This window comes from Xenopus laevis, chromosome 2L (assembly GCF_017654675.1).
Source record: "Xenopus laevis strain J_2021 chromosome 2L, Xenopus_laevis_v10.1, whole genome shotgun sequence".
NCBI classification, from domain to species: Eukaryota; Metazoa; Chordata; class Amphibia; order Anura; family Pipidae; genus Xenopus; species Xenopus laevis.
Window position 1 is genome coordinate 104,092,910 of NC_054373.1, and position 26,876 is coordinate 104,119,785.

Genomic DNA, 26,876 nt, shown 5'->3' on the forward strand with positions numbered 1-26,876 from the left:
TACTCATTTTTTGTATAGTTGCTTTTGATATATACATTATATACATATAATACATATACATTAAATCAAAATAACCAATAACATGTTGTCATGAAAAAAAAACTAAATTGTCCCAAGAGCAGATACCAATATGCAGCAATTGGTTTACAGTCAATTACAGTTAAGAAAATGACGAGTTGCCACAGGTAACTGCATTTGTCAATTTGTCATTTAAGTGTTTTGCGTTCCATAGCAGAACTACCAAATGATATGCCTGTTTTCTTACCTTAATTTGTCTTACCCAGCCAATAACGGTTGTTTCCATTACATGAATGGCGGCTCCATGTTTACTAAAGAGGGACGGATTTCTCAGTAGTTCGATGGAAGGCATAGGGAGCACAATGGAACCCTGCAAAAATGTATGTTAAAATTGTAAAATATTTAAATTGCATGGTCATTATTTGACCAGTAGTACCTAGAGTATCAGCCGAAATGTATTTCTCATAAATACAATTCAACTGTTTTCCTCATACAGGACATTTACAGGGCATAAAAAGCTTTATTTGAAAAGGTGCAGGCACACTGGGTCTCGAGTAAAGCTGGCCATAGATGCAAAGATCCGATCGTACGAATCATCGTATGATCGGACTTTCCCATCTCCCGACCCGCCACTAACCATTCAGATCAAAGTCTTACCAGTCAGATTAGTTAAAGAACAGATCAGCAATGTTCTGCCCCTGACAGCAATCGTACAATATCTATGTCCAACCAAAGCTAGTGACAGTCTCCCACTGAAAATCGTACGATCGGCAATACACGCAGAGATATTATCGGCAGCCGACACAAATTTTCTAACCTGTCCGATCGACCAAACGACCGATCTCCGCCGGACGAAAAATGTCGGGACTCTCCACACACGGTTTGAAAATCGTACGAATCCTCGATTCTTACGATCAGATCTTTGCGTCTATGGCCAGCTTAATTATCCACTAAGTTGTAAGTGTAATTTCTAAGAGTTGTAAAGGGCACTAATCATAACTAGAATCATTTACTAAGTAAATACACTACGTGAAAGTTCAATCGGATTTTTTAAAACAGAATTGTTTGTATGATGTAAATCATCATACCTTCTGCAAGATCTCTACTGCAGTTCTAGCTGAGGCAGGATTCTTGGATTTCACTGGCTCCTCCTACCTATATCTTCCCAGCCAACTACAGCTCTGAAATCTCACACATGCTCAGTTGAAATTCCTTGGTTGCTTAGCAACCCTTCTAAGCTATTTTCAAATCAGCCAAACCTCTGTGATAGCTGCTGTTCAGTAGTGCTGCCACCTTCTGGGAGTTAGTTTTTTAAAACCGGCCATTTTTTTCAAAAAACGATATATGTAGTTATAATAATATGTGTTTCATTGTGGCTGTGATAGGTGCCTTTTAACCTGTAATTTTTCTGTTTATTATGCCAAGCATAAGCAACTGGGGCTCCAGAATTTACCCCAGAATTTTCAACATCCAAAATAGCATCAGGATTGTCACAGATAGCCTAATACTGAAAATGGGGTAAAAATATTTCTGCACTGGGACCAACATTGGAGGAATATTACCAGCACATCCTGTCTTTTCCTGTTTATAAGGCCTTAAGTAAATACAAACACAGACGTGGCAGTCAGACATACTATCTGAAAACCCATTAACCAGAGTGCTCCAAAAACTGGCAAGGTCATTTCACAGAGTATTTTTCTTCCATTCTTCCGTTATTCACTGTAAAAGGCCTTGTGATTGTAGATAACTAACCCAACAAATTTCAAGCACTGCAAAAATCTTATCATGAACAATAATATATGTTTGCATGTGTTAATAAAATCTTTGATCTTTTCCTGAGCATCAATAGGTCTGAAATTCTGAGTGACAAGATGTACAGAGTGCCTACCTCAGCATGACCAGCTAAAACCTCCAAATTTCCAGAAAACCTGTGCAAAAGGTCGATGACTTTGTCAGCGCTAATAGTTTCTCCTGCTATCACACCGTCATTGCAGAGAAGGGGCAGGTAGACTTGGTGAAGGATCGTGTCAAAGTACTTCAATGGAAATCTGGCACAGTCCACACAAAGCACATTTTGACCTGAGAAAGGATTTAGAGACCATATAGTTGCTGTGATTTGTTATCTATTAAAGGGGTGGTTCACCTTCAAATGAACTTCTAGTATGTTATAGAATCACCAATTCTAAGAAACTTTAAAATTGGTCTTCATTATTTATTATTTTATAGTTTTTTAATTATTTGCCTTCTTTTTTCTGACTCTTTCCAGTTTTCAAATGGGGGTCACAGACCCCATATAAAAAACAAGTGCTCTTAAGGCTACAAATGTATTGTTATTGCTATTGTATTACTACAAATGTATTGTTATTGCTATTGTATTACTCATATTTCTATTCAGGCCTCTCCTATTCATATTCCAGTTTCTTATTCAAATCACTGCATGGTTGCTAGGGTAATTTGAACCCTAGCATCCAGATTGCTGAAATTATAAACTGGAGAGCTGCTAAATAAAAAGCTAAATAACTCAAAAACCACAAATAATAAAAACTGAAAACCAGTTGCAAATAATCTCAGTATATCACTCTCTACGTCATACTAAAAGTTAACTCAACGGTGAACAACCCCTTTAAATGTGTTTGAAGGGCATAATCTTTGAATCGACCGTAAATAGAACAATGGATAAATTAATTGGAATTTACATATCTGCTAATCAAAAGGTCCTAGTTGAGGACCGAAAGGTTGATCCAATAAAAGTAAGTTTACTTTGATAAATTCCTTGTGTGTGTATATATATATATATATATATATATATATATATATATATATATATATATATATATATATATATATATATAGCTATAGTCAGGTGATCCCACTGGTGTCTAATAAAAGGACAACCAAGTTTGGGAGTTTTACTTTGAAAGCAGCAAGTAAGTTGCAGGTAAAACTTAGTCCCTTTGTAAAATGTATAATGAAGCAATAGAATTCTTAATGAATCAGATGAAAATTGAGCGTAGGACTGGCCAGATATGGGATGACTTTGACGTAGTTGGCCAGCTTAAATATATTGCAATATATGGACAAACAATCCCTGTTTTGTTTAAAGGGTAAGGCATTTTTCAGTAGCAGTATGCACAAAATGTCTCTGTCTTAAATATATTAATAATGGGTTGAATGCAGAGGACCTCTTGTATTTGTCTATATCTATATATATATATATATCTATATATATATATAAATATATATATATATATATATATCTATATATATATATATATATATATATATATATATATATATATATATATATATATATATATATATATAGGGTAATGCACCCCCTACTGTAATTTATAACAGTATAACCGAGGCTGCAGGAAACTTCGGGCAACTTCAGAAAGAGCTCCGAGTGCCATCCCACTGGCGATTTAGATTCTAGCCAGTGGGAAGGCAGTTCGGGGAGATTAGTTGCCCGTAGAAGAGGCTATTTGTTGCCTGGCGACTAATCTCCCGGAATCACCACGTGTGTGTGTCTCTGCCCTAAAGGAACAGTAACATCAAAAAATGAAAGTGTTTACTATTGTTTACACTTCTATAGTTCATATAAATAAGCTGCTGTGTAGCAATGGGGACAGAAAAGGCACAAGTTACACAACAGATAGCAGAAGCTCTGTAGAACATTATGGTGTTTCCGCCATTGCTGCACAGCAGCTTGTTTATATGTACTATAGAAGTATTTCTGTAGCAAACATATCAGTTTTATCAGTGCAGGTCAACAGTACATTATATTTTAATTACTTTAAAACACATTTTTTGGTGTTACTGTTCCTTTAAACTGAAGAAAGTAGTCGTTTTTGGATCCAATAAGTTCACACAATATATTTGTTTTGATTTGTATTGGAACACATATGGCCAGCTCAAGAGTTTCATTCCCAGATGAGTAAACAATCATAACATAAAAACTACTAGTCAAGGCCACTGTATCTGGCTGTGGTAGAAGTGAAGATGTGTCAAAATAAACTGAAGGGTCAGATTAGCCGAAATCTGTAAAAAAAAATATATAAAAAAACAAGCCAAAATCCGTTTCTCTGTTATTTTAGAAGGATAAATTACTAGGGGTGCCAAATGTCAGGTACTCCCCAGTAATTTGTAATCATTTACCTGATAAGTACAATAATTTACTGTTTAATGAACAACATTAACCAGTACAAAATACAGTTTCTTTCAAGTGTTAGTTCTAAAAATGTGTTATAGAGACAAGAGTAAGAAGGGCCCTTCTTCCTTTTATTTAAATACAGTGAATTTGAGGGTCTGTTTAACCCAATAACAAGCTTTGCAAAGAGGTCAGTAATACATTTTCATTTATGTTCTTACCTATGTTTTCCAGAGTCAGCTTTACTGTTTTCCCCAGTTTCAGAAAACAAATGCATTTGTTGTGTAGGGCAGGAGGGGGCGATACTGAGGCTGCAAGGGAAGCCTTGGCAAGTTTGAAATATACATACAATGTGTGAACATCCTCGTTCTTTAGAAATTCCGACAGGCAAGACCTGAAAGAGTAAAAAGAAAGAAGTAAATAAAGAACATTTAAATTAACTATACTGGTCATCTTTTAATGCCCAAAAACATTCCAGAACATTGTGTGCTCCAAAACAATATAATATATTCATAGAGAGATAGACAGACAGATAAATAGATAGACTTCTAATTCACACAAATACGTGTGTACTATGTTGTGGCCAACTTACAGTGTGTAAACTGATTTTTGCATTACAAAGGCATAAATCAGTTGTGATTAGTAATTCTTGTTCTCAAATAATAATGTACACCCGCATACATATATCATTCTATTTTCATATCACATGAACAGGTATCCTCATAGTTCTACAGCCTGTATAAAAAGAAGATCTCATGCTTTTATATGGCCACAGAACTCCCTTCTAATATCTTTGTATTGTACAACTGGGGGTGTATTATTAGCTACATAAAATATGCTGGTTAAAAGCTACCAAACGGGAGAAAAGGTAACTTTTCCCTCCTCTTTAAGCCAATTTATTTTTTCAAGAGACTGAATATCCCAAGTGAGTTGATTGTAGCATCAGGGAGCTTAAGCAGTAGTGATGGGCGAATCTGATCTGTTTTGCTTCGCCAAAGATTCACGAAACAGCGAAAAATCACTGATATGCATTCAATTTTTTTGGACGAGCGACAATTTTTTTCACCCATTGGAGTCTATGGGCATCAATTTTGCTGTGAAACTGGGCAAAAATTTTGCTCATCACTATTAGGCAGTTATAATTATGGCATGCATCAGAAGAAGCCTGCCATACTGACTATACCAATTTTATGAAATGACTGCAATAAGTAATACACAAAAATGGTAAACTCTGTGACTACTGTAGCACAGCCCTCAGTTGTTAGCAGTTCCTTAGATCTGTACTTTAACAACAGCTAAAAAGCCACATTTTTAGCTAGCTTGCTCTTCTATGCATACCATCTACCATTTTAATTACCTACAATTCCTGCTCTGTATGTCCCCACTATGCAGGGCCATTGGCTCAAAGCCCATCAGGACAGGAATCCCACCATAAGAACCTCATATGGTGTAATGTTTGCCTGAAGCATCCCCAGAAATTGCAAAATTTCAATGTAATCATCTGGAACAGTTTTACAGTATAATCCCCCATATGTAATAAAAGGCACTAAGTTTGCCCAGGAGCAGTAACCCATAGCAACCAATAAGATGTTTCCTTTTAAACAGGTGACCAGTAAATGCTGCCTGCTGATTGGTTGCTATGGGTTACTGCCCCAGGGCAAACTTAGTGCCTTTTATTACATAACCCTCAATGTTTCTTAAAATTGTTCTCTTTTTTCACTTTAGGTTTATACTGGAACATGTGTTCTTTCTAAAGAAAGCTGGTATATTTACTGGCTGGTGTATTTAGTAGAAATTTTTTTTTTTTCTTGTGTGATAATGGTAAATATCCTCTTTTGGCTCATGGTCGATAATGGCACACCTGGAACTTTCATCAAGAACTTTACCAAGAAAGAAACAAGTCTTTATTGGCTGTCTTATCAGGGGTGCTTCGCCAATGAGGCGAGTTGAGGCTGTCGCCTCAGACGGCAGCGCCCCACTAGGTACCAGGGGCAGCAAAAATGCTGCTCCTGGTACTTTGAGTGAATTTCCGGGGGAAGGGGCAGCAGCAACTGCTGCTGCCTCAGGCGGCGGAGGGGCCAGGATCACCCCTGTGTCTTATTATACTCAAGTTTCATCTGATTCGGCTATGGGAACCAATCATTGAGTTGTTTGCCCAGGCTAAGCCATACCTATCTACACCCCTCCAAAGGACCATTCTGCTTTTTCAAACATACAAAGCTACCATGGAAAAAACTAGAGTAGTTTGAGTTGTGGAGTTGTAGAGAACAACTGTGAAATCAGGAAAATTATTTCCTTTTGAGGCTTAACTGCAGCTTGGTTGCTTTTACCTTTCACTGGACCAGAATAAAGAGGAATCACTGTTAGGCTGAACTGATATATGTGTGTTCATGCTCAGCTGAAAAGTTAAGACATTAGAAATAATGAAAAAATGACTACGGTGCATGGAATATTAGCATTATTCCTATTTTACTCACTTGTGTTTATGATTAAGCAGCAAAGATTTAATATCATCTGTCCTTGGTCTCAGTGAAGATGAGATTCTGACTTCAAGCCAGTGATGTAATTCATCCATATTTCAGCCAAATTCTTAAAGACAATTGATAAACAAGAGACAGTTACAATTAAATGTTTTTCATTGTTCTACCAAATGCAACAGAGGCAGACTTTTTACAAAGGGTAGCAAGGCAATTTTTATTTCTGAAACTATATTAATGTGTGTGCTCTCATACAGATCCCATACTAATCTGATACTGATAGAGAGTGTCAGGTGACATGATCTTTGTCATAAGTGTTAATAAAGTTTTGTCTTCTTGAAGCAAGAGAAGCTTGGGGCACATTTACTAATGGTCGAATATCGAGGGTTAATTAACCCTCGATATTCGACTATCGAAGTTAAATCCTTCGACTTCGAATATCGAAGTCGAAGGATTTACCGCTATTCGTTCGATCGAAGGTATAATCGTTCGATCGAACTATTAAATCCTTCGAATCTAATGATTCGAAGTATTTTAATCCATCGATCGAACGAAATTCCTTCGATCAGAAATTTGTTAGAAAGCCTATGGGGACCTTCCCCATACGCTAACATTAATGTTCGGTAGGTTTTAGTTGGCGAAGTAGGGGGTCGAAGTTTTTTTTAAAGAGATAGTACTTCTACTATCGAATGGTCAAATAGTCGAACGATTTTTAGTTTGAATCGTTCGATTCAAAGTTGTAGTCGAAGGTCGAAATAGCCCATTCAATGGTCGAAGTATCCAAAAGAAACGTTCAAAATTCGAAGTATTTTTTCTTCTATTCACTCACTCAAGCTAAGTAAATGTGCCCCTGGTGTCTGTGTACAGTTTCCCCTCTGTCTAAAATGAAGCTGCAGGCTCACGTAAGATTGAGCTACTGGTTATCCCATCTCTTAAGCAGAATGGCAACAGATACATTTGGAGATTTTAGCTATTTATATCAGTGTATGAGGGGATCAAAACTGTGCAGAAACTTCACAGCTTTTTTATTGGCTTTGCCAATTAGGCTTGTTTTCTTGGAAAATCTGAACAAAACATAGGAGGCACACACTGGTCATGGCCACACAGCTTTTTCCTCTGTGCTGCACATCAAAACATGCCCCCAATTATTGTGGACAGGATAAGCAGCAATATTTACCTTACAGAGCACAGAAGTCCGGCTGTATAAATAAAACATAACTTTTATTTACCTTTAAAAATGCATAGATAATGAATGCCGGGGAAATATCTGTTGGGCCCCACCAACCCAGGTCTGCTTCTGTACAACTGTGGACCAGCTCCCCAGCCTCCCCATCAAAGCACCAGCAGCAGCTGGGTTAACATTTGCAGGACCTCAAGACTGGGGTGGGGGGCCCCTGAGGTGGCAGCCAGGTGGGACACCCCAATACGACACTGAATACCTATAGGGCAGAACTGCGATTCATGGTTTAGAACTGCTGCCATATAGTATCAGGGCCTTCAATTTGATTCTGACCTTGAAACTAACTTTTATTTTCTCCCTGACTTTGCACCAGTTTAAAAGCAACATGGAACCTGCATTTATTTCTATTTATTTTTTATTTGTGACCATTTTTTTAAGACTGAAGTTTCATATTTCACTCACACATGGTTCCCAGGGCCAGTTCAGGAGGGATGAATTATTAGTTGGTGTGTATTAAAGGGGAACTATAACAAAAAAGAAAAATTAATACACGCTTCATCATACTGATATAAAGAATTTTCTAAATATAATCATTTAAACATTCTATACCGTTTTCAAAATGTTACTCTTCACTATTCCCCCTCTCTGTAATCTGCCTCTTTTCATTCTCTCTTCATGCAGGAGTAATATATATCTATAACATTGTAAAATGTAGATCTAATATATCTATTGGGGGTCCACTTTTCTAGCAGATATAGAAAGAAAACAACTATAAAAAAATCATTATTGCTGGTGTATTATCAGTGAACAGAAAAATTGGAAAGGTGGCTAATTAATCCACAGGGACAGGGATTGATGTGAATAAAGAACAGTTTTAGCAAAGTGCTGCAAAAATGCATCAGAAATGTATAAATATAATAAATAAAACCGAAATTACTGAACATCACTAAAAGCCCGAGGAGCAATTAGGTTGAAATTAGCAGGTGAATGATTGTTTTCTGAGTTAATGTTGATCCTGAATTATGGAGAATATCAAAAAGGGCTTGAGCGTAAGGCAGGGGTTGCGGACACTACCGCACTGGGCCGCCGCACTCAGTTCGCATCCCCCCACATGTTACACTTAAATTGTTACACTTATTTGTTAATAAAGTTTCAATGGACTGGTTTTCATATTGTTAATAATGTGTTATATATGTATTATATATTTTGTTATATATTTTGCAGCATGCAGGTGTCTGTTACCCTCTCACTGCTTAGTAAGTTGAGACATTTTCACATCCCTCTGCTACCCATTGCCTGCACTTACTCACAAGGCTGTGCCCTGCGGCTTTGTACAGCTATAGAGAGTTACAAACACACTACAGACTTAATTGCACCTAGTAAGTTTTTCTTTTCAATGTGGCTGTACTCACACAGACGCATGTAGGTGCCAAACGCAGGTTGGGAAGCAGCATGTTGTATTTTACCTGCGTTCGGCGATTACATGCGCTTACATGCGTCTGTGTGAAAAGAATTCAGTGTGTCTACTCCTGCGCTCCCCTGCGGCTGAACACATGTAACCAGAATGCAGGGGAACGCAGCTAAAAACGTTCGTCTGTAAGAGCCCTAAGGAGCAATCATCATCTTCATTTTCTACTACGGTATGGGATCCGTTGTGCGGAAAAACATTATCAAGACAGCTCAGAGTTATGGGAAGGCCATCTTCCAATTTTATCCAAATAATTCACATTTTTAAAAATGATTTCATTTTTCTCTCTAGTAATAACACAGTACCTTGTAGTTGATCCCAGTTAAGATATACAGTAATTAATCCTTACTAGAGGCAAAACAATCCTATTGGGTTTTTTAATGTTTGAATATTTTTTTAGTAGACTTCAGACATGAAGATCCAATTATAGATCTTTTATCTAGAAAACCCCAGGTCCCGAGCATTCTGGATAACAGATCCCATACCTGTACTACTAATTACCCAGCTAATATATAACAGAATTGCTAAATATTGAAAAGGTCTGATAGCTGACACACTTTTTTAATCTCAGTTTACACAGGGCTATAAAACTTTTTATTGCACATTATTTTGCCTATAGTTGCAGGGACAGCAATTTGCTGATTCAAGGTATTATGCTTGTTAGTAGGCATGACCTTCAAGGGGAATACTATTGTGAGTTGTGCTTTGCTAGGGCCTAGGCAAAAACATTTACAGGTATATGTGATGTATATTTAAATATCACGTAAAGCCCAGTTTAAAAATAATTAATCCCATGCCATGTTAAAGCGACCCTGTGAGAGCCTAACTAAGTTTCTAAATTTAGAAGGTACCCAATGATGGCCTTCTTTCTTCAAGCCCTCTACTTAGTCCTTGGGTATTGCAACATAAAGGAGGGAATGTAATATAAGCTAATTGAAAAACTATTCGCAATGCGAAAAGTTATGCCTTTGCACAAAAAATTTTGCTTTGCGCGAATTTAATATAGCTTTTGCGAGCACGGAAACTGTTTAGCGACCACTTCCAACAGCGGACGGCCATTTGCGAATTTTATAGTTTGTGACAATGCGCAGTCAATGTAATAAAACTTCTTACTGAAAAAGTGGTTAAATTTGCTCCAAAAGATTACGACACCTTCAAGCACTTCTTAAGAGTGCGCAATTACAACTCGCAATGCAATAACAGTTTAAGGAACAATATTACATTGCGAGATGTGGATTCTTAATCTTATCGGCGAAAATTGTTTTGCACTTTGCGACTTTAATTACATTCCCCTATATGTGACTTAAGCAGACCATTACTTTGCACCTACTAGTACCCATCCTGAAAAAAACCAGTAGGACAGAACCACAATGGGAAGCCTGACATACATGGGGCTCAAACTGAACAGACATAAAGGCTCTGAACACGTGGGGTTTTTTTTTTGGCCGAATAGGTCCGTTTTTGATCGAATAGGTCCGTATTCAGCCGAAATTCAAATCATGCAAATCAAAGTAATAGCGCATTCGATTAAATTCGAATCAAGGTTTTTCCCCAAAAATTTTTCGATATTCTAGATTTTCAAATTTTTTTTCAAATTTTTTTTCAAATTCAAATCGAATTTGGACTATTCCTTAGTCAAAGTACAAAAAAAAATAGCTTGAATTTCGAATTTTTTTAATTTGAAAATTCACCTCGACCTTTGATAAATCTGCCCCCCACATTCTTACAATGGAATGCGCATATAGAAGACAATAGAATAGATGTTTGCTTTTAAAAACTTACAAACACACTTTGGGGCAGATTTATCAAAGGTTGAAGTGAATTTTTGAAGATAAAAGCTTCGAATTCGAACTATTTTTTGTGTACTTCGACTAGGGAATAGTCCAACTTTGATTCGAATTTGAAAAAAACTTCGAAATTCGAATATCGAAATTTATCATGTATTGTCTCTTTAAAACTTCCATTCGCCATCTAAAACCTGCCGAAGTGCTGTTTTAGCCTATGGGGGACCTCCTAGAACCTATATAGAGTCAATTGGTGGACTTTAAGAAATTGAAGTTTTTTGGGGGGAAAACTTTAAATCGAATTAGATCAAATGCGCTATTCCTTCGATCGTACGATTAGAATTCGGGCGAATACCGACCTCCTCGAACCAAAAAAAACTTCGACTTCACTTCAGTTATTCTTTTTGACATCGAATTTCGAAGTTTTTTCAATTCGAAACTCGACCCTTGATCAATATGCCCCTTAGGTGTGTTTAGAAAAACACATAAACGCAACATATGAATTTTAATGCACTGAGCATGTTTTTTTTCCAACACATAAAAAAGGCATGTGTGTAAGGGTAGGACTCCACGAGCATTTTTGTCGCGATCCGACACATTGCGATAAAACGCATGCGACTTGTCACATCCGTCAAAAATAAGGTAAGTAATAGAATTGTTGCATGGTGTTGCAGCGTTGATCCGACGTGACATGACTGTCGGATGCAGACTCAGCCTGAGGCATCTACATCCGACAGTCGTGTCGCGTTGGATCAACGCTGCGACTCATGCGACAATTCTATTACTTACCTTATTTTTTTCGCAGCGCGTCGGATCGCGACAAAAACGCTCGTGGAGTCCTAATACTGCTAACTATTTTAAAGGGGTGGTGCATCTTTGAGTTAACTTTAGTATGTTATAGAATGGCCAATTCTAAGCAGCTTTTTAATTGGTCTTATTTATTTTCTATAGTTTTTTAATTATTTTTCTTCTTCTGACTCCTTCCAGCTTTCAAATGGGGGTTACTGACCCCATCTAAAAAGCAAATGCTCTGTAAAGCTACACATTTATTGTTATTGCTCAGTCCCTCTACTATTCATATTCCAGACTCTTACCGGTATTTAAATCAATGCATGGTTGCTTGGGTAATTTGGACCCTAGCAACCAGATTTCTAAAATTGCAAACTGCGGAGCTGCTATATGCCCTAATAATAAGTTTATTCTGCTTGTAGGTTGTCCTTTAGGATGGCTTTAGGTTGATCCTTACAGCATTTAATCATATTAGGAGCATCCTAAAATGAACATTTAAAACCTATTATTATTTACAAAAATGCATACCGTAGATCCTTTTTAGATCATTTTTAGACATGCATGAACATTTTCCATGTAGTTTGCACATCAGCAGGGCATAACTACAGAGGAAGTAGACCCTGCGGCTGCAGGGGGTCAAGGAAATATAGGGGCCCTATGAGGCCCTAATTCATTTATAATTTCAATAAACATTGGTAAAGAAATTAAACCTCTAGATATTTTGGGGGCCTGAAACAGACTAAAGGGGACCAAACTATGACCTGTACACACACAGACACCCAGTGAATACCAGGTTAGAAATAGAAAAGTACTGGAAGGTGTAAGAATGGGATCTCTTCATTTCCATATGTACAGCCAACCTCACATGCATTCCAGCCACCAAAACAAACAACAGAGAATGGCAGGATATAAACACACACCGATCGGTTATGAAAACCACCTTATATTGCCAATAAAAACCACAGTGTAATAAAAATAACAGCTTTCTAATATGGCAAACTATTGTTTGTGCTCATCAGAGACATTCATTTTCCTTTTCATTTAGTTTGGAACTTGCAGCAATCAATTTCTTTGGAGAAATGAGAAGCTGGTGCTGCTTTCCATAGTGAGTACTTACCGGGGACACAGCACAGGGATTCCTTCTTGGGCTGCAGAGAGTGTTCTGACTATCCAGCCAGCGTTTGCACAGTCGCAGCGTGTATGTATGTGTGTGACTGTGTGTGTGCTTGCTGGTTGCCTAGCGTCTGACACCTGGAGGTGACTTGAGGGCCGGGCTTGTGTAACAGGTCAGTCCACTGAAGAAAATAAAAGGCTGAGTGCAGTGACTACAAATGAAGCCACATAAGGGCTGTGTGTTGGTAACATGCCCAAATGGAACCTGCATGGAAGTTTTTTTGTTGATGGGGAACAATGGACTGTTACAAATGCAACGGCATCGAAAGCAAGTCTGGGATTTTGTGGATTGGGCACGATGGGCTATTAGAAATGCAAAGGCAGTATAACCAAGTCTAGGAGTTTTGATTGGGAAACAATGGGCTGCTAAGGAACAACGAAAATTCATAACAAATTCATGACAAAGTTAAAATTGCAAAACAAAAACAACTTGCAAGATTAAAGGAAAAGTAAACCGTCAGAAAGTATACAATCTTATTTAACATTAAAAAAAAATTTCAATTAAAATCTGCCCAGCCAGAAACACAATAAATAATAATATAAATACATAAAAAATAGTTATCAATTTACTACAGGTAGGTGGTCACTTATTTAAAATCTTAGTACAGGTATGGGACCTGTTATCCAGAATGCTCGGGACCTGGGGTTTTCCGGATAACGGATCTTTCCGTAATTTGGGTCTTCATGCCATAAGTCAACTAGAAATTAATTTAAACATTAAATAAACCCAATAGGCTGGTTTTGCTTCCAATAAGGATTAATTGTATCTTAGTTGGGATCAAGTACAAGCTACTGTTTTATTATTACAGAGAAAAAAGAAATAATTTTTAAAAATGTGGATTATTTGGATAAATAAGTCAATGGACTGGAATGGAGTTCAGAGCTTTCTGGATATCAGGTTTCCAGAGAAGGGATCTTTTACCTTTATACATTTTTTAATGTTATATAAAATTGTATACTTTCTGAAGAACTTGGTCTTAAAATACACCTTTTAATTAATTCTCTTATTTTTCCATTATCCTCAAAAGGACCATGGGGATTTTAGGTGTGTTTAAGACCAGTGAAAGAGATGTTTTCCTTAATGGAGAATCCAACCCTGCATAAAAAAAACCCACACAGTGGGCCTAGGGGTGCCCGATATGAAAATCCAGTCCTGGGGTCGAAATAAAAATTTCAATTTACAAATTCAAATTTTGAATTTATTTTAGTGTCATTTGACTAGGGAATAGTGCAAATTCGATTTGAATTTTAAAAAATTTTGAATTATGAAATGTATCATGTACTGTCCCTTTAATAATTCAAGAATTTTTTTTAAAAAAAAAAAAATTTGATTCGAATTTGCAGGTCAATCCTATTCACCCATAATTCCCATAATTCAAAGCTATCTGGATAACAGGTTTCCACATAACTACCATAGTAACAGGCCCAGACTGGCAATCTATGAATTCTGGCAGTTGCCAGAGGGGCTGCTATGAGATGCAATAGACTGTTTACTGTTTACTGGGATGGTGGGGCATACCTCCCAACATTTTGGAAGTAAAAAGAGGGACAAAAAATTTTTTCCCGCACGTAGCGCAGCAATTTTTTTGACCACACCCTTTTCTGTGACCACACCCCCTAATTACCATGTTTGTTTTACAAAATTTGGCAGGTTATAAAAGTTTGAAAATATTTCTCCTTATCTAAACTGTTTTTGTGTCTCAAAATTGTTACAAAGTCTCTTATTTGCACCTGTTAGCTGTTCTGGGCTCTCTGCTAAAAGCCAATTAAGTGAGAAACTTTGTTTCTTTTTCTGGCTGTTCAGTGCAGAGAAAAGAGGGACTTTCCAGTACAAATGAGGGACTGCGGGTTGAGCTGTCAAAAGAGGGACTGTCCCTCCGAAAAAGGGACAGTTGGGAGGTATGTGGTGGGGGGCTGTTTGGACCTATGTCTACTTGAAATGCAAGGGTATATTTTGCATCTCAGTCCCTGCTTGTGTATTAACCAGTAACAATACAAGCTTCATTTAGAACTGAATTGAACTTTATTTGGTGAACTGAATAAAACTGGTTGCAATATGGAACATGCTCCATGTTTAAGAATCACTGAGAGAGAGAGAGAGGTCTAAAATGGTTAGAATATGTAAGGTGAATTATCTGTGGCTGTTATAAAGGCTAGAAATGAGCTGCACATCTCTGTTTTACATTTTTTTATTGATTGACAAAGCAGCTAATTTTTTAATCACAGCAAATACATGGACACAGATATCATTTTGTTCCCCGTAAGATGAGGAAAACACACTTTTATTAATATTTTATTGCTGTTGTAATGAAACAAACATCTGTTATGTTGGGAATAAAATAATGATCCTAACATAATATTTATATTTATTGGTATAATTCCATAGCAGTTACTGAAATTATTAATAATGTAACCAGTCATCTCCTTTTCTGGATTTGCCTACTAAGATCATATTCATTCCAAGCAGACCATTAGAAATACTTATCAATAGAGCAATATCATAGACACATTACAGCAAAATGACATTGAATATTGTTGCTACCCCACAACTGAAGGTTTATTTTGCAAAGAAAAACAATCATTTGATAGAGTGATTTGATACTTCTGTAAAAATGAACATGACAAATGGAAACAGGGCAGTTGTGATGCAAAAAAAAATTACAAAATGTTGAAAAAAAAGGAAGGGCCAGACTTATAGTGAACGGTGAAATCCAGACTGATTTCTAGCAGTTTTGCAATTTCATAACATTCTAGTCAAGAAAATGTTACTGACAGGCAGGAAGGTGTATAATGTTTGACATATTGATAAAAGCAGAGGAATATGTAAATTCATCAGACTGTGTTAGATTGCTTTGAAGCAATCAAACACCATTCTGTTCAGTGAAGTGTCAGAGTTCTGCAGAAACACTGAACACTAACACCTCTTTCCAAATCATTAATCCCGAATGAATACTGCAACAATTCTGACAGCATGGGAAAAAGATTGATCAATCTTGGAGGATTTGTATTTTTTACAAAGCCTAAATCAATATTATTAATGCTGCATACATTTGTCCCTACCTTTTTATAATATCCAGCAATTTTTCAATTATTTTTTAAGATAATTTAAGGCTCTTCTAAACATTTTGATCTGACCATGAAAGGATGACAAGCACTGTGCCTGATCCCACATCATCTAATCCCTTCCAACCAAGTGAGTGGCAGATGGTTTATCAATGCGATATAGAAACTCTGCAGGATGAAAGTAGCCAAGGTACTCCACTGTATCTGGGGTTGTATCATAATGGTAGTGCCCACCTTCTCCATGGTGACTGTAGCAATGTGTGTGTTCTAGGCGCAAGTCATAACCCTATATTTCCAAAGAGAATAGATAAAACAACATGTTAAGCCTATATGGATTGTCTTTTACTTTCATGTGTATTACAGCGAAACAGTATAAAAGGCATCTGTTTTGGATTTCATCTTAGGGAAACCCTACAAACTAATATAGCGTCCCCCTATGCTTAACTTAAAAATTTAGATTATGTCTGTGCACCTTCTATTGGATCCTCATAAGTGGCAAGAAAAAATATTGAACATTATGAATGGAAAAGCACAAAGCAAGAATAGACAACAGATGCTGAAATGTGCAACAGCAATATCATCTTCCAGAATGAGACATCTGATTGCATAAAGGGGTGTGCAGAAGACCAATGCTATCTTGGAAGAACTGACAATACCATACATAAGGAAATGGAGACTTACTGGATCATGTGAAACAAAAACGGACTGGCATATCAGAGGAGCCGTCATATCATAAAACTTCAACCAGCCATTAACATCTTCATCAGTATTCAGAGGACAAGCAGAATATTCACGAGGCTGTCATAATTTTGCGGAAAAAAAAAAGGTTATTCTGAAAGAACAAAATCGTTTTGCAGAATGTGCTAGCTGTTGTTAATGAATGTGTACTAATTAGCATATACTTTCTCTGATGTATCCCATTTACATTTCATTTGCCAGAATATGCACGTACTGTATGTGTAATGCAAAAAAGGTAGCAAACACTATTGAAACACTTATTTTATTCAATAAATCAACTTACAACATTTAAATAAAAAAAGTTAAACAGAGAGTTTACTTAAAGAAACAAACCACAGAGCCAGATTTAAAAAATCATGATATAGTGTGTATAACTCACCATAACGTGAAGCTTTGCTTTCCCTTGCTTTATAAGAAATGTTCCTCCCATTCCCACAGCATTCTCTCCGTAATGTTCTTTCAGGGATTTCCTCATACAGCTTACAAAGTTATCCTGACCTATTCTTCTTTTCACACTAACTTCAATGACCTTTGAAATAAAGAACATGAAAGGTTAATGTACAGCAGTGGACAAGTGCAGAAGGGTCAAGTTCCACAGTTCCAGTTCCACAGAATTGCTGCAGAATTTTGCGTCATTCAACCTTGGCTGGACTTGTGATCAAACTGATTTATAGATTTGATTGAAACAACAGGCCAATTTGATCAATTTAATCAAAACAGTTTTCCTTATTGTCACAACAAGTTTTTAGGGATTTGAAATATTATATCCCATAGCAGGCTATTGGCTAATCTGGTATTAATTTCAAATTCATTTTAAGAGGTGATTTTTACTATAACAAAATGGTTAAATATCAACAGGCAATGTAACAGTAAATACAAATATTAATAATTTAAAGTACAAAATAAATAGACTCTAACTTATAAATATGCTTAAAGCAGTCTTCAAAGCAAATTTCTACCTTAAATATATAACGTTTCATGGCTCCAGTTAAAGTTTACCTTAGTCACCAAAAACATTAAGGGGGTCATTTATCAAGCTCCAAATATCCGAACCTCGAATAATTTGTAGTTTTGGGAGGAAAAAAAAATACAAATTTTTCAAAATTTATTAAAGTCTGATGGTCTAAAACTACGAATCCGCTCGAGGTCCTGTATAAGTCAATGGGAAAGGTCCCAGTGTCTGCAATTATGTTCATACCGGTATCTGATGAGTTAGTTAGAAAACTAAGAATTTTTCGTAGTTTTCTGAGGTTTTTGCGCAAAAACCACAAACAATTCGGAGTTTTCGAGGAAAGCTCCGAAGTTTGCCTGACCCAATTTTTCGGGCTTTTTTCTTCATAAATAAGGTCCATTCGGGCAATCAGAGAGCAAGAAGATGAGGACTTTGATTATTTGCTTACGTATATATATTTATGTAGGTTACATATTTATGTAACTTCTGAACACAAGTCAAAAAACCTGATTCAACCATATCAATATTGCTTCTGTCTGAAATAATTTAAAATCCAACCAATGAAGGAAATAACACTGGGTATATTTACCTTTCCTGGTTTCCCTTCACAGGCATATAGGTTAGACAGGAGCCCAAAGTCGTTGTCATTATTCCTATCCCTATATTTCTCCAGCAAACAGCTGCCATCACCAGGGTTGACGCTAGCAACATAACTCTTATTAACAGCTAGTGTGGATGTGCTTTCTGCTTGCACAGAGAAGATTAGCTAAAAGGAAAACAGAGCATGCTGATATATTTCAGTATTATAAGAGTCCCCTGAAATATAAAACACTTTACCTTATTAAAACATTCTATGCTAAAATCTTGTCAGTTAATTTAAAGTAAGCTATAGCTAAACATAAACATAAGATGCTTCAATATGCGCAAAGCTTATTATTTGTATATTAAAATACACACAAATACATGGCTTTGACAATATAATGACAACACCAACTAGTTCTGTATAGTTTATAAATATTTATTGGTAATTTTGCAGTGTACTGCTTTCAGAGCAGCTTTTGTTCACTAATATAGGGAAAGATTATTTTGATCTCTATATCGCGAATGACATCAAGCTCCACATGAACCTGTGCCCCATGGAGAGGGGCTTTCGCCTGACTCTGTGCCACCCGGAGAGGGATCTTTTGCCTGACCCTTTGCCTACTGAAGAGGGGACTCCCACCTGACCCTGTGCCCCCTGGTGAGGGGGCCCAGAAAGGGGATTCTGCCTGACTCTGTGCCCATGGGGAGTGGGCTTCTTCCTGGTTCTGAGCCTCCAGAAATGAAGCTCCTAACATGCCTGTTGTCCCCAGAAGAGCCAGTTTCAGGGCTGTATCCTCACCCTGTACCACTGCCTTCCTTCCAGCCTATTATTGGGGTTCAGGGCCCTTCCTGAGGAGGAAAGTAGTGTAAGGGGCTACTCAGATCCTGGAATTCCTATGTGATGTAATTGAGCGGTGACATCATTATGTCTATGCCAGCCAATCAGCACTGCACTAGACACCAGGGCATTCCAAGAAATCATCAATGAGCCTTGTCATGTTAATCTTGTTATCATGATATTACTATTAGTATTGACATTAGCTTATTCCTGACTCTGCCTGAACTACTGCTTGAAAATTGGACTTTAGCCCTTTTAACCACCTGCTGTGCTGCCCCTTGGACTTTTTATAACCTTGCCTATCTCTTTCCTTGTATGTGCCTGCCTACATGCATACATGCTAGCCTTCAACAAACCTCAGCATTCATTCCCAGGCTTCTATGTGAAGTTGCTCCAGCACCTAAGATATAGGCCCCAGGTAGACCAATTTTCTTGGCCACTGTATTAACATTGTAAACCTGTAAGAATAAACAGATAGAGTTGAGCTATTTAATTATTTACAGCGATTAATGAAAATCTGATTAGACAGGTTAGAAACAATCTTCTAACTTAGTATATAGACTATATAAACACATGTAGAATGTTGTTTTTGCTTGGAAAGTAGCTTATCACATTTCCTTATACAGTGTTTCTGGCGTTTGGATCTTCTGGGGAGAGAGTGTAGAAACAGAAGGCAATTTCTGGGGTACCTGAACAAATGCCCTGCAGATCAATTTGATGGAACTTTGGTATCATTAGATTAGTTACATTTAGCTCCATGGTCCAGTTGTTTCCCATGGTTAATAAACTGGTGTGCAATCACACACAAATCATTGGCTAAAACATTACTTAACATTTAACATTGGACCAATGTTGTTTCAAATATTCTGAGAATTTTTTTCACTAGATGGAATTGCTGGCATGTGTGTTGCTGGACAATGTTGCCAGTGAGTAAGAACTAAAACTGCACCATACAGGAACTCTGGAAACTCACAGACAGCTGGTTGATATTCTACTACTAAAGTGAGATATTTTTAGGGACCTCCCACAGACATTTAGCCTATTGGTAGAGCAGCTGAGTAGTTGGAAAAGAGGTCCCAGTAACTTCCATGGTACTGTCATGCTGCAATACTAATGTGTGCAAACAGGTGGATATTGCTAAAGCTCATTTCTGCTTTATGAGTGTTTTCAAAAGGACTGACTTTACTGTTAAGAAAGTCTGGCACCCTGTCTGGATTAGTGCTAATAATATTTATCCTTCAGTTCTATAAAAAAGTTAAATAGCTATGTTAAAGACCTACTTTATCAAGACGTGGCATTGGCACCAAGTATGGAACACCACCTACATCAGCAATTCTCGATTTTCCGCACAAACCTGCAATTATCAGAGAAAAAAATATATACGCTTTGCAGCAGTAGGAGCTTGCCTAAAATAAAATATATATGGGCTGATTTCCTGGAGTCTCTATTAATCTACATTATGCTGAAAAGGATTTGGTTATTTGCTGTTCTCACTATGGTGGGGATTGGCAGGGGCTGGAGTTTTAAGAGATGCATATAATTTCGGCTTGGAGACTAATTGCCACATCCCCTTGCAGAACTACTTCTAGATAAATAACAAGATCATGCCCAAAAGCAAAACAACAAGAATCCTGACACTGTTCCAATAATAAATTGTGACCAAATCAGACATGGTTTTCCAGTAAAAAACATACCTTTTACAGGAAATTCAAAAGGTTCCTTAGTCAGGTCAGGACATTCCGTTACTATGACATTGACATCTGCAAAATTCTTCAGCAGTCCGCTCTTTAAAACTAAGACCATAAAAATAACATAAAACACATCTTATTTTGTGGACCTTTTCTAAACTAAAAATATCTTTTGTAAACATTTTGTGGTGTGTTTGTGGTATTAATTCAAAATTATACACTTTACAGGTTGACTGGGGTTTGAATCATAGAGTTAAAAGTTCCACTACCATCAAGCCTGTCAAGGGACAGTAATGCCCCTAAGTGTACACTTGTTTATTTATCTTAAACAGTTAGACAAATTTTTGGAGCCATATCGGAGGAGTCTGTATTTAAAGGATAAGTAAACCTTTAAAATAAGTGAATGTAAAATTGATGAGGGTGCTATTCTAAGCACTTTTGCCATGTACATTCATTAATTCCAAGATATTGGATACATGTACTGTTAAATGAATTTTGTTATAAAAGCACCACCTGCTGATCATTTTCCCACCATTCTGACCACCAAGTAGTCAAGGAAGTTGTCAGGAGAAAGAGGCTGCTCTGATGTTCTTCTGCATAAGAAAAAAATTAGAAACCTTTCTCAAATCATTCCAAACCAGACGAACATCAGACTGGGCATGTTTCTCCCGACAACTTCATTGACTACTTGGTGGTCAGAATGGTGGCGAAATGACAAGCAGGTGGAGCTGTTGTAACAAAATGCATTCATATTAAAGGGGTTGTGCACCTTCAAACAACTAGTTGTTTTCAGATAGATCATAGATCACCAGAAATTATGACTTTTTCCATTCACTTTCTATTTTCTATGCGTCACTGTTTTTTTAATATTGAATTGTAAAGTGTAATTTTTCACCTTCTAAAGCAGCTCTGGGAGGGGGTCGCCGACCCTGTAAACTGTTCTAAATTGATAAATTTATATGATTCATTTCTTATCTTTGTTCCTGCTGAGCAGAATCTCTGGGTTTCATTACAGGCAGCTGTAATTGATACAATAGTTGCGAATACTCCAGAAATGCTGCTGAGAAATGTTTCAATTAAATGTTGCAAAATTGTAAAAGTTTAGAGTCTGCACCTGAATTACTGAGCTACTCAAACACCAGAGACAGGGACATTAAACTTTAAAGGGCACCTATCACAGCCAAAATCAAACACATATTAACAATCTGACCAGTACAAGCTAAACACGTTTAATCAAACTACATATATAGTTTTTTGAAAAAACTGCAGGTTTTAAAAAAATCCCTTACTTTGTCAAATGGGTTCTTTCACTGAGGGAGGCCATACTGAGACTATAACAGAGACTCTAATATGCAAATTTCAGGAGCATGCTCAGATTGTAACACTGCTTTGAGTATTCTACCCAGAATGCCTTGTTTAAGTAAACTCCTCCACTAGAAGTAACAGGAGATTTCGCTATCTTGTCCCCTGCTGGTGATGCCATTATGCAAATGAAGGGCACAAACTAACTTTCAGCAGGGGGCAGCACTACTGAACAGCAGCTAACACACAGGTTTGGCTGATTTGAAAATAGCTTAGAAGGGTTGATAAGCAACAAGGAATTTCAACTGAGCATGTGCGAGATTTCAGAGCTACAGTTGGCTGGGAAGATATAGGTAGGAGGAGCCAGTGAAATCCAAGATGGCTGCCTCAGCTAGAACTGCAACGGAGATAGGGGAGATCTTGCAGAAGGAATAGTGAGCTGATCATTTACATTATACAAACAATTCTAACTGTTTTAAAAATCGGATTTCTTGAACTTTCACATAGTGTATTTACTTAGTAAATGATTTTGCCCATGATTGGTGCCCTTTAAACTTAGATTTTGGAAAAACAGCAAGAATAAATAATGCAAAGTAATTGAAAAAAGTCTTTATTTCTGGCTAATAATCTGAAAACAACTCAACTGAAAAACAGTGTTTGTAAGGTGAAGAACCCCTTTAACTGTACATGTACTGTATCCTTTAATATCTTGCAATTAAAAAAATAAATAATTAATGTACAGGTATGGGATCCAATATCTGGAAACTCATTATCCAGAAAGTTCTGAATTACAGAAAGGCCATCTTCCATATTATCCAAATTTTTAAAAATGATTTCCTTTTTCTATGTAAAAATGATCCAAACTAAGATATAACAAATGCTTAATGGAAACAAAAACAGCCTATTGGGTTTATTTAATGTTTACATGATTTTATTTTAGTAGACTTAAGGTATGAAGATCCGTTATCCTGAAAACCCCCAGGTCCCGAGCATTCTGGATAACAGGTCCCATACCTGCACATTGCAAAAGTGCTTCGATTAGCACCCTCATCAATTTTACATTCACTTATTTTGAAGGTTTACTTATCCTTTAAACTGTTTAGTCAGGAGGGCATAGAATCACATAGAAATGAATCTGATTGGTCCTGACTTCCCTGGAAGAATACAACAAATTTATTAATTTACTACTGGGTGGAAAAATACATTGCCCCCCCCCATGTCATTACCACCCCCTCCCCCCAATCATCACCCTCCCTAAACATCATCTGCAATACCTTTTAATAAAGAGGGAAGGTGGCAATTTGCAAGGCAGGAGTGCAATGGATTGCATGGTACAAGGAAGCCATAGGCTTATCAACTGCCCTGAGCAGGTGATAGAGTAAATACATGTCTTCCTTGCACTATGCAATCCCCTGCAAATCATACAGGCATACAGGGTTCACTTATCACCAATAACAAGTACATGGGCTCTAAGTAAAGCAATTTTGTGCCATATACATTTGAACTGCTGTGCAGAGTAAATGAGCCCTAAAACATTATTTATTTTAACTTACTAGAACAGATTTCTTCAAGGGAAGGAACATGAAAAGTGCAGCTCTCAGTTTCTGCCATTGTTCTTCACTGATGCGGTAAACTAGAGGATTAGATAAAAAAGCTTGAAGAACAGCATCAAAGTGCAACTGGCAAAAATCAAAGTACAGAAACTATACATAAAAACAATGCATTAATCATTGAAATCTGATGACTTCTGGTCCACTGCTGCCTCACTAGGCCACCTTCATTGTGTGTAGTGATACACACCAAAGCTTATTAGGTACACATAAGAATTAGAAAGATACAATATTAAAAATTCATTGAACCAAATTAAACAACTTCACATTCTGCATTCTGTGTACAACTCAGAAAGCAGGGGTCTTTAGCTGTGGTCTTTAAGTTGTCATGTTAGTTAGCCATTTAGTCAGCCTATTCATGTACTGTGTAACTGTAGCTTTGTGGATTACACTTCTTTGTTGGTAGACAAATGGAAATAAGAATGAAATACAAGTTATGCCCACTAGAAATTTTGACTCATTTTACATGAGCAATAATAACATTTCCGGACAGCTTTTTTTCCTCTATGATGAGAAAAGAGGGCGGTACAGTGGGAGCCAATCCTAGACAGCCAAAATCTGCCAAAATCTGAACAGAAATGCAACTGCAGCACTTTGCCCTATCTCATAAGAATGTCACCAGGAAGGAAGACTGGCAGCAGTTTATCCTGTTGCTGCTTCATAGAACTGTAAAACGCAGTGGTTCCAGAATATAAGCAGAAGATTCCCCACAGTTTTAGCAAAATGTATATTGTATGCAAGCAATACAGAACATATGAGGCCTGATATGTAATATAGACTTAGTTTGTTTATATAACCTTGTGGTGCCCAACTGATGGACACAACTGATACTTTCCTGGATAGCATATCTATGCTGAAGTGTATTCTCAGTGATGTAGGGGAGAGAATGAGTGTTGATTTTGGTGTGGGGGGGTTAATACCATGGGATCTATTGTCCTGAATGCTTTGGAGTTGGGATTTTAAAGCAAAGGGATCTTTTGATAATGTAAAGCTTAATAATGTTAGCCTACTATAAACATTTAAAAATTATAAATAGCAATAGGACTGTTTTGTCACCAGTCACCAACCTTGATTTATGCTAGCTTTATTACCATCAAGGTCAGGGTACTGTCTTATTACTACAGAGAATAACCAGGAAAAGGCAGTGTTTCTGAATAATAGATGCCATGCTTCCACCGCAGGGTTCTCCATAGTAGAGGGGATTTCTGTACCTATTTAACATGAGAACAATGTCTATTAAATAGTTGTATACAGGATCAGTTATCCAGAAACCCTTTACCAAAAATAATCTAAGAGCCAGCAATGCCACTCATTGCAGCGTATATAGCTTATATAAAATTGTATTCCTTTTAACTTTCAGGAATCCAATTTAAGCAGTCTAATTTTAGACTTGCATATAATAATCTGTTGGCTGCAAGAGCTTGTGCTAAAACCCCAGTCAAATATGACCAGAATTAGATCTCATTTGTTAGTGTAAAAAGTCCTATAAGCAAATCAGGCGAGAATAAGAACAATGATCTGTGATTGATGCTCACTAACTCAGCATTCATTTATGTTGTTGGCAGAATAATTGTACTTGGAATGTATAAATGTGTTTGGCTATATTTGATGTATTGTGCTGTAAATCTCATCCTTTATTTGGAACCCCATAGGTTACAAGCATTACAAAGAATACAGGAAAAGATTTTAGGTTTCCTAGCAGACAGTGTCAAAAAAACAGAATCTGGGAAAGTTTTAATTCTGGGAAAACCCAGCTTGACTGGGACTGTAGCAAAACAGTGTCAATTCCTGAAAACTGGGAATGTAAAATCAGGGTTGTACTGTAGTTCCCATACCTTAGTAACATCCCTTGTAAGTTATGATAATAATAAGCCATCTTACTTAAATGGACACTACAGTCCAGATATAATTGAGAGCTGTGTATTACAGACATGTGAATGCAGTGTAGCCATTCAGTGTTCAATATCAGCAGTGAGGAGTGTGCCACATAGAGCTACATATGCAGACTGGGTGTCATTTGTAATGAAGCAGAGGAGTGATTTGTTTGTTTTTCATCAACGAGTCACATCTTTCTAAAGGGGACCTGTTGTGTACAGAACATCAGTGCTTATTTTTCAAGTGTGTAAAAGGAAGCATATCACTTAAGACCGCGCAGTTATTGAAAAAGAAGAACATGCATACCTTTATTTTCTATGCTACTCTCCCTGCTCTAACTGCTGCCATGTCCGTGCTGAGCTGCAAGACTTTCTTTTTCCTCTGTTCACTCCCCCCGTAAAAGATATTCTCAACACCACGCCCATGTATTGGCAAATTAACTTCCTGTGCTGCTTCATTGCCAGAAGTGATGTCATCTCAGGAACTACACAACAGTGCTCAGCGTTCCAAGACCTATACAGAATATAGCTTTATAGTTTTCAATATGTTGTTTAATTATTCCCTATATAACACAAACCTGTAAACTATATCCTTATAAACTTTGCTTAGTAATGGTCACATTGCTCACTGAAAAGTCCCCTCCCAACTCACAAAACCAAACACTTGGTTGACTGAAAAATTCTGTTTAAGAATTTTTACTGCTTATATTTCGATTCTGCTTTTTTTCTGTACGTCTTCCATTATGGATTGCAAACTGCCTAGTACCTAGAGTGATTCAGCCTTAGCAACAAGATAGCAGTTTACATTTTAAACTTCAGATGAAAAATGCAAACTACTAAAACAAACAAAAAAAGCTGGTTGAATTCTTTTAGTTTTCCATTGTATACATTCTGCACAGTCCCATATTGAGGGATGCTTTCTATGTGCCCTAACCATCTCATCTGTTGTTTTTCATTTCATATACTATAGGACTTGGGTTACCACCTGGCCGGTATTTTACCGGCCTGGCCGGTAAAAATGATGGCTGATCCCAATGTTATTAATAGGGAAAAAGATAAATATATAGGAAGGCCGGTATTTTTTTCCAGAAAAGGTGGCAACCCTATATAGGACTCATGCAACCACAGCTCAATCGTGGTCACTCAGGATTGGACACAAGCTTATTGGCACCACTGATTAAAGGTACTTA

At 37.1% G+C, this 26,876-nt stretch overlaps 2 protein-coding genes across 2 annotated transcripts in view; both read right to left on the reverse strand.

The window, feature by feature from the left end:
- The window catches only part of LOC108708347 (dynein beta chain, flagellar outer arm), a 242,968-nt gene extending 229,595 nt beyond the window's left edge, over positions 1–13,373 (reverse strand). The window contains exons 1-5 of the mRNA XM_018246944.2: positions 12,984–13,373; positions 6,646–6,757; positions 4,390–4,562; positions 1,907–2,097; positions 266–388 (exon numbers count right to left, since the gene is read on the reverse strand). Coding sequence (XP_018102433.1) covers positions 266–388; positions 1,907–2,097; positions 4,390–4,562; positions 6,646–6,743 — 585 coding nt within the window. The 5' untranslated portion in view covers positions 6,744–6,757; positions 12,984–13,373. The remainder of the gene's footprint in view (positions 1–265; positions 389–1,906; positions 2,098–4,389; positions 4,563–6,645; positions 6,758–12,983) is intronic.
- Positions 13,374–15,043: 1,670 nt separating this feature from the next.
- Positions 15,044–26,033, reverse strand: c11orf54.L (chromosome 11 open reading frame 54 L homeolog). Its single transcript, NM_001092578.1, is given in 9 exon segments — positions 15,044–16,388; positions 16,784–16,900; positions 17,220–17,369; positions 18,382–18,558; positions 19,569–19,670; positions 20,493–20,566; positions 20,907–21,005; positions 23,756–23,835; positions 25,994–26,033. Coding segments are annotated over 8 exon segments (951 nt in total). The 5' UTR covers positions 23,814–23,835; positions 25,994–26,033; the 3' UTR covers positions 15,044–16,214.
- Between the last annotated feature and the right edge of the window lie 843 nt (positions 26,034–26,876).